The 9,245-nt window shown below is 43.6% G+C and overlaps 1 protein-coding gene across 4 annotated transcripts in view; it reads right to left on the minus strand.

The window, feature by feature from the left end:
* The window catches only part of LOC136833347 (FGFR1 oncogene partner 2 homolog), a 93,420-nt gene extending 84,473 nt beyond the window's left edge, over window positions 1-8,947 (minus strand). Inside the window, exon 1 of one of the 4 annotated variants that reach the window (XM_067095414.1) lies at window positions 8,857-8,947. Coding sequence is in view for 2 of the 4 variants with exons in the window: in XM_067095393.1 (XP_066951494.1) it covers window positions 8,412-8,418 (7 nt within the window). In the remaining 2 variants the exon portion in view is untranslated. Of the gene's footprint in view, window positions 1-8,411; window positions 8,670-8,856 lie in introns of those variants that run through there. The other 3 variants (XM_067095393.1, XM_067095420.1, XM_067095402.1) reach the window with 3 other exon arrangements.
* Window positions 8,948-9,245: the final 298 nt, after the last annotated feature.

Genomic DNA, 9,245 nt, shown 5'->3' on the forward strand with positions numbered 1-9,245 from the left:
CAGTGTAGAAAATCACCAATTTTTGTTGCTTCACAAGCACCGAAAAACTGGACCGCCGATAACCGAGCCTGCCGATAACCGGGGACTGCCTGTAAAAGTACCTCAGCACAAGATTGAGGCTTGGTGAGGTTGAGGATTGGTTGAGGTAGTATCATGAAGCAAGACTCTTGCTAATACAGCCTGGGAAATTAAGTTTTCATAATAAAACTAATATTGTAATACTTACCTCAACACCTGAATTAGCCCTGGTTACCCACCAGCCCGAACTATATCCCAGTAACTTTTACCCACCAATTGGGTAATTAACTGTCAGCATTACCAACGCTTACAGGAAATCTTGTCAAGATGAGTTACCTGAAGCACCAATGGCAATGCTGCTGCAAGTCCCAGCCATGCGAGACCAGGTTCCCCAACTGCGTAATTCACTAATCAAATTGAAGTGGGGAGGAAGGTGGGAATCATTCAGGTAAATATTACAATATTAGTTTTATTATGAAAACTTCACATTGAAATACACTCCCTGAACACCTGAATTAGCCCGAGTAACAAAATTTTAAGGAGGTGGGATCAATCTAATTTCAGTCCAACCTGCCAAACGGGAAGGCAGGTAACTCATTATTCACCTACTCTGTCTATATGCATGTGTCCTCACCTGGTTATCCACTTGGCAGGAGAGAATGCCTGTAGAGAAAGAACCCTCGACGTCAGTCGCAAGTCTTGATACTATCTGAGTCGAGCTACCTCTCATGTGGTATTCAAACCTCCTCATGGATAAAGGGTGGCAAAACCAACCTACCATGTGGCTAATCACAGCCTCCCATGAGTAGCGGAGAACGACGACCTCCCATGTGGCTAATCAAAGCACTCTCATGCATGGAGGGGACGATGAACCTGCCATGTGGCTAATCAAATCACTCTTATGTATGGAGGGGTACAATGAACCTCCCATGTGGCCATTGTAGCCTCGTATGTATGGAGGAGAAGTTGAATGTGCAGTCTCTTCGGGTTCTTCACCGTATGATGCAGCCGACACCTGTGCAGAAGAGGGGGGGGGGGTTGGAGAAAGATCCTATCGATCTGGCTCAGCCTAGTTTCATCATGCTAATGTGCTGCCTAATGCTCCCCCTATGGATCCTGGTCAATTGAGAATTCCGAACTCTTAGCCTATCTTGAATAGCTAACTCTCCCCCCCTGCGCCTTATCCTGCACTTACAAGATCATGTTGGCCACCATGAAAGGACCCAGTGAGTAACCCTTCTCCGACGAAAATCGGATGTCCCTGAGGTAAAAGGTTGTAAAGTCCGACACCGACTTCCAAGTGGCTGCTTCTAAAATCGCCGACACCAAATAATTCCTAAGGAAGGCCAAAGATGTCGCCATTCCTCTGATACTATGTGCCCTCAGACACGCAAACGAAGTCGAAGGTTCCGAAGTTGATGAAGAACCTTCTGACGCTTGCTGGATAACCTCCCGAATAAAGAAACTGATTGCGTTCTTGGAGATCGAATGCGATGGGCATTTAGGAGAGACGAATAATGTTCTCGGGTGAGGCAAAAGTTTCTTGGTCCGAGACAGATAGACTTTTAAAGCCCTAACTGGGCATAATAGCATCTCGGAAGCGTCGCCTCCTACAAAGTCTTCTAAGGATGAGACTTTGAATGCCCTTGGCAAAGGATTCATTTCCGATTCGGACTTTGCCACGAATTCCGGTAGGTAAGAGAGAAAAGTATCTTTCCCTGAAAAGGAGACTGTTCTGGATACCGCCCGAATTTCTCCGATTCTCTTGGCCGTAGCCAGCGCAATTATAAATAGAACTTTCTTACTTAATTGCCTTAGCGGCAGAGACCCTAAAGGTTTGAAGGCTGCCGATCTTAGGAAATTCAATACCACCGCTAAAGTGTGTGTGTGTGTGTGTGTGTGTGTGTGTGTGTGTGTGTGTGTGTGTGTGTGTGTGTGTGTGTGTGTGTGAGAATTGGGCGCTCTATTTTTTAAAAGATCTTAACAGACCATGGAGAGTCTTGCTGGTTGAGAGTTCCACCTGTACCCAGCAATTGTAGAGTAAGAAAGTATCTTGTCTCTCCTTAAAAATAGCAAGAAGTTTGCTACTTTCGCAACTGTCCGGTGCGAAATACAGCGTCCTTGTTTCCGGCACCATCCATGATACATTGCCCACCTGGCCTGGTATAACTTCCTGGTTGAATTCCTTGAGCAGAAAGACAGTTGTCTAGCCACTGCTTTAGAGAGTCCTGCATGATGGGCTGCTTGCTGGACAGTCTCCACAAAGCTAGCTTCAGCACGCGGAGGTTCTGGTGGAAGTAGTGGAAGTGCAGCTGTTTGAGTAAATCTCTCCTCTCTGGGAGGAATACCGGAACTTCTGTCAACAAGTCCAGGAGGTCCAGAAACCAAGGTCTCTGGGGCCAGAATCGGCAGATCAGGGTCATTTGAGTGTTCTTGCAGATCCTGAGTTTAGCTAGCACTTCCTGTATCATCCCAAAGGGAGGAAATGCATAAGCTTATAAGTTGTCCCATGGGTGCAACATTGTGTCTGTCCCACAGGACATGGGGTCCGCTACAGGGGAGAAGTAAACTGGAAGGCGATGGTTCAACCTGGTGGCGAATAGGTCCACTATAGCTGGTCATCTCTTGAGCAGCAGTTGCACCTCGTCTTGCACTAAAGTCCATTCTCCCCGAGAACTTCCTGAGACCGACTCAGAGCGTCCGCCAAGAAATTGAGCTTTCCCGACAAGAATTGGGGAATGAGCGAAACTGTGTGTTCCTCGCACCAACAGAGAACTCTGTGCTACATCGTTCAACACCTGTGATCTTGTTCCCCCCCCTCCTTTTTGAGATACGATACTGCTGTAACATTGTCGCAGAACAACGCTACAGTCCTGTTGCTTACCTGTTCTGCAAAGCAACTTAGAGCCTCCTCGACTGCTCTTAATTTATGAGCTCCTCCCGATCCAGATCCCTCCAAAGGCCCTGAGCCTGGGATTCCTACAGGGTTGCACCCCAACCCTGATCTGAGGCATCTGTGTACAGATGTACGTCTGGAAGGGGGGAGTCCAATCTTACACCGGTGGTCAGATGATGTTCCACTGACCACCACCGAAGATAATTCAGGCAAGAATCGTCCCAGATTATCTGTGCACAATCAGTGAGTTGCAGCATCTCCAGCAGTAGTGGTGTCGGTTGCAGTAGCTGTAGCCGAAGTTGAAGCAGTAGCGGTATCCAAGGGCGGCATCTTTTTATCCAATCTATCCATCGCGAGTCCAAAACAAGCCAGAGTCCAGACATGAGAGAAAAATCCAATGCCAAGTGACAGAACAATCCAGGCGAAAAAGGCGAAAAACCGGTCCAAGTTGTTATCCAATATCAATAAAGTCAGTATATGGGGGTCGGGCTAATAACCAAAAGTTCGCCTGAAGCAGGAAACATCCATGCAGCAAGGCGAACATAAAGCAATTAGGGAACCCAGTCTCGTGCGGCTGGGACTTGCAGCAGCATTGCCAACGGTGCTGCAGGTAACTCATCTTGACAAAATTTCCTGTAAGTGTTGGTAACGCTGACAGTTAATTACCCAATTGGTGGGTGAAAGTTATGGGGATATAGTTCAGGCTGGTGGATAACCAGGGCTAATTCAGGTGTTCAGGGAGTGTACTGCAATATGACATTTTTATGACAAAATAAAGTTATATATACTTACCAAGTAATTACATGGCTATAGTTTCTATTAGCCAGCAGCTAAAAATTCTGAATTTCGTGGGTTGCGCTATTTTGTTTGGCTGGTTGACCAACCCCGCCCACTTTCAGGATAAGAGGGGAACAACTAGTAAAAGGATTCAATTTGTTGATGCCATAATGTTCATGTGAGGAGAGGAGGGAGGGCTCCAATCATGTAATTACTTGGTAAGTATAAAATTTTATTTTATCATAAGTAACTTACCAAGTAATTGCATTGCTGATCCCCACATCGACAGGAGGTGGGATGCATGAACAAATCAACCCCAAAACATTAGTAATGGCAATGAATTTGATAACAGAAAAGATTGCTAGCATTAAAAATGCCAGTTTCCTTACCTGCTAAGGGAGCTACTGCAGGAAGTTACTGCCTCTATTGGCACTCTCCTTATTGTATACTGTAGTGGCGATGCGGTATAGCTGAGGCTCACCTATTATATTAGTAGGTACCTTGTAGCAAGGATGATTCCAATTGCTGACAAAGGTAATAATGTTGCTCCTGCCCAGGGTGCCATACAGAAAATACAATGAAATAAACATCACCTAATACCATAAAAAGTTAAAAACCACTGCCCAACTACGAAGGAATGGAGGGCACTCCAGTACAGGAGCAGATGGACCACAGATATGCCAGAGGCATTGCCACAGCATACATGAAGGCCAGCAATGGCAGCAATCGATTCACATCAGCGGGAACAGAGTCAGAACGATCCTGACGTGGAACTATGTCATCCAGCCAGGTATTGTGGTCGATCCCAAAGCAACACTAAATGAACATTGGGACTCCTTCATGTGAGATATCCCCTGAGATATCCAACCAACTACTGCTGTGTCTGCGATGCTCACTGTCAACCTGAAAGAAAAAGCAAAGATGATTAGAGAGGGAAACGCCTCTAGCTACGAGGGGAACTGCCCTATGCAGCGAGAGGAGGTACCCAAGAAGAGGTCACCTGACAGGGCCCCCGCCCCCTAGCGGTCTTCGCCAACAAGTGAGAGAAGAGGGCAAAGGAGAGAGATCTCTACCGAAGGAGAGATAAGGAAGAACCTACGGGGAGAGAAAAGGATGGAGGGGAGGCCACCAAGGGCGCAGTGGAAGCCTAACTTAAAGATGACGTCTGCAACCTCCCACCCACCCCGCAACTCTCTAAGTGCAGGCGGTGAAAACAACACTCACACAAGTAGGAAGGAAGTAGTCATGCCCTTGTACACTGAGGGCAGGAGCCCAAGAAGGGAAGTGAACTCTTACGTCTCGATCAATGTAGGGGAGCGAAGATATTACGTCCCAATCTAATATTTCTGATTGTACACGGGAATGCCTTCAGTATCTAAATATAGGGCTACTGGAAGAGAAGCATTACCATTCGGTTACGCTCCTTTAAATAGGCCCTTGGCTATCAAACCCAAGACACAGCGCAGGGGAATGACGGCTATGCACGGTTATCACAAGTCGTGGGTTGGTACTAATAAATATCAAACAAACGTAATATATACACAAAAATACATTAAGCTCCCACCGGGATAATAAGAGCTTAACAACAGTCAGGCGGAGAGATCTGAAACCACATCTGCAACGCATGATGACCAAAAGCAAACTGGAATGTTTACATTCGGGCAGGTGGGTATTCCCGCCTACCTGGTGGTAGTTACTGCCTAACCACCTTGCTCAAGAGTTTAACGGCCATTTCCAGCCTATGCTGAAAGTAATTCCTAATGTAAAGGACCGATGGTTTGTACATCGTGTCAGAACAAATGATAAATTTTTAATAAACTTAGGTCCTTAATATCAACTGTTTTCCAAGTAAATTACACAAACTCGTACCTTCGAATTTACACACAATGAAACCCATTGCTTCTAAAGAAAGAGTAAACTCTCAGAGTGAGAACCAGATGTAGCAGTTTAGGGAACTGGTTCATGACCCAAACTACAAGCCAACAAAATTGTAATCTGGCAACCTTTCACACAAAAACCCTCCATCTGCACAACCATGACCTGGGGATCCTGCATGCTTACACTGGGATTTCTGGATGAAACAGAAACCACCTGAGGGTTTGCACATACATATCATCACAATATGCAGCAGCAAACTATTATGGATGAACCTTTTATCTATGTGAGCATGTTCCAAGGATCATACAAGCACAACTCTTCTCTGTGTACCCTGGCAAAAGTACAAAACAGCAGGAGTCCAGGATAGTCTTCATTTTTGGGAGAAAACTGGGTCAACCCAACCTACAGCAGACATCTCACCCCAGTTAAGCAAATGCCATAGCCAACCCCAAAGAAAGAAGGCACTCACTTGGAGTCTGACAGAACTTCTTGTGAGAAGGATTCCAAGATGAACTTTTCTTCTTCCCATAAAAGGGAGAACAGCAAATGAAGAGAAGGATGAGCTTCACAGTGAGGAGGAGGAAGAAATATATATATATATATATATATATATATATATATATATATATATGCTTGCTATACTTATCCCCGTCAGCTAAATACAAGATGTGTTGAGGCAGGATGTAATGTCACAGGAGTATGGCCTGTGCTTTATACCAGCAAGATGTCTCTACAGGAGGCTCAACAACACTGAGTTACTTAGTAGAAACAACAGCAGGAAGAGCAGTTAAAGGGTCAGACATTTGTCAGTGCTCTGACAAAGCCACCAGTGTAGCACTGGTCGGTTGACAGTGAAACACGAACACAAGCCACAGTCTCGCCTAGGGAGAGCTCAGGACACGCACCTGGAGAGTGCTCAACACGTGCACCTAGGTCAGCACTATCAGTGAGCACAAAGCTGGTCACCTAACCTAAAGTGCATACCCCTCTAAGCAGGCCAAAGGAAACCCAGCAGAGATTAGGGTGAGAGAGAGAGAGAGAGAGAGAGAGAGAGAGAGAGAGAGAGAGAGAGAGAGAGAGAGAGAGAGAGAGAAAATACAATTCAGGAAGAAGGAGCTAAACGACTCAGCAATAAATTTGTATTTTAATACCAGCCTCACTCACTTGTACACTGTATGTAGTACAACCAGCTCTTAGCCCTTTGTTGGCAGTTGGTTGAGCTTCAGACCGTCATTCGATGGACCGAGTTCGAGGCTGATGAAAGTTAGAGGAATTTATTTCTGGTGATAGAAAATTTCTCGCTATAATGTGGTTCGGACAGCAGAGATTGGTTCTTAGCCACGTAAAATAAGTCTAATCCTTCGGGCCAGCCCTAGGAGAGCTGTTAATCAGCTCAGTGGTCTATATACTTACTTACTTACAACCACCGCTCAGGCATGAATGTCAAAATATACACAGAGACTTTAAATATCTTGGTAAATGTAAATTTTTGATAGACATTAAAGTGCTTTTTGTATTAAATACTTTAAGGAAAACTGAATACAAAGCAAAAAAACTCACAATATTGAAGACTTGTAAGAGTTAATAAATGACAATTCTGCAATATCAAAAGTGGCATTCCCCTCTGAGGAAACCAGTAAAGTTCTTATTGACTTCCTATGAAGCTGCCAAACCTCTCTATTGCAAAGGAGACCAGCCAGCACACTCCTCACATTACCTACCATTACAACACAATGTAACTACTGAAAGAAAAATATATATATAAATAGTTTCAACATGATGGTCAGTCTGAGCACACCATATCTTGAGTTGCCTGCACCCGAAGAAAAAGTACTTGAAGACAGCATTTGAGTTAGGGGTTGCAATCACTTATTCACCTACGTCCATTTGGGCTAACTACCTTGTTAACAAATTTTATCACGTATATTTCTAGCTCACACTGACGAAAACTCCTGGGTTACATGTAAGGATGTGGTTTGTATTTCTGTAGGAACAAATATTCATTTAACCCAAACATGACAGGATACCCTACGCCTAGACAGCACAGAATGTAAAGGAGATGGCTACATGGAGATATCACTTATTAATGCGATTATTTTTCAAAACACTATAGAAATGGATGTTTGTAATACAGTAGTGGGGAGGTAATTTGAGAAATTCACCATATTTTGTTGATGTATTTATGTTCATCGACAAGAAATGCCGTGTTTAGTATTAGACCTTTGGGGATGAAAGCAATGCTATACACAAGAGAACAAAACTTCAGTTACCTCTGTAAATTTCTCAAATAATCTCACCTGTACTGCATTGCAATACATAGCGTAAAACCTTTTCTAGCCTATGTTTTTCAGTCAAGGAATTATATTAACAGTTGTTAGGCCTATCTTCGTGGGGCCTTCACCTTGGCATTTACCTTTTCATGTTAACCGCCTGATATGGACAAAACCGTAAAAGCTTTCTGCATTAGGAAAGGTAAGTGGCTCGGACGATGAAGAAAAGGGGAGAATGCTCAGTGGGGAGGTACTTGTATGCTGGCCCTAATTTGTTCCATATTCCCTAAGGTAGGCTAGGAACCCCATGCTTGGAATAGGCTAGGCTAATTTTCGCGTTTTACCTACAGGAACTACGAACAATAGCCGTAAAACATTACTGTGCGACGGGACTGGACCCTCATGCCTAATTTTGAGACGAAACTCACAGCGTATGGTAACCGAATACTGCCTAGCCTAGACCTGCCCCTACAGGAGCCTAAAAGGAATGAACAAGGACCAGAGGAAACATTCGTTAATATAACCTATAATATTTGTTATATCGATCAATATGAACTGTCTGTCAGCCTTACCATGCATCTGGAAATATTCGCAATTCAAACGTATTACAAAATCATGCCAAAACAGAATAAATTCTCATTAATATCAACACAAACAAGATGTCTGCAAAAACAAATTTTCCACTACACCCCGTATGAAAAAGGTCACTTCCGAGTAATGTCTCCTTCACTTGGATAGTACTGAACGGCTCTTCTTAATTCATATACGACATTTTATATATTTAACAACAATTGTACAGCTATCTTAATATGATAACTAAGGAGTTTATTAAAGAGTAATGACTCTTACTCACTTCTGCTTTGGTTTCGAGGATTTCACTACATAGTGATGTTAAAGAGCGATAAAATTACTAATAATTTTCTAGAAACTACTACCTTAGAGTAAAGATTTTCACTATTCCGTTGAAGAAAACATGGTTAATTTTAAGAAGCATTATCTGTGTATACCCACACTTACCTCGCTCGGTAGCTTTCTTGTTCTGAATTGCCCGAACACAAATAAAAACAAGACGGCCTTATTGGCAGTGATCCCTAAACACGCCTTTTTTGTCATAGCGAATTAGTTCATTCACCTGCAGTGCAGAGTTTACTCATGATGCCTTTTCATACAAAGTGCCATAATCCCTTTTATCACGCATGAGAGAGAAACGGCATTTTTTTAAAACATAAGGCCGTTTCCTTAGCAAGGGTGGCTCCCGAGGTAACAGGATTGTAGCAGTACATTAATTCTTTTTATATTTGTTTAAAATAACCATATGAAAATTTTTAAGCAAACTTGACTGACAATCCTAAGGCCTTATCTTGTCCATCACTGAAGGGAACAGAACAAAGAATATAGATGCCTAA

The sequence above is a fragment of the Macrobrachium rosenbergii genome, chromosome 4 (assembly GCF_040412425.1).
Source record: "Macrobrachium rosenbergii isolate ZJJX-2024 chromosome 4, ASM4041242v1, whole genome shotgun sequence".
In the NCBI taxonomy this organism is placed as follows: Eukaryota; Metazoa; Arthropoda; class Malacostraca; order Decapoda; family Palaemonidae; genus Macrobrachium; species Macrobrachium rosenbergii.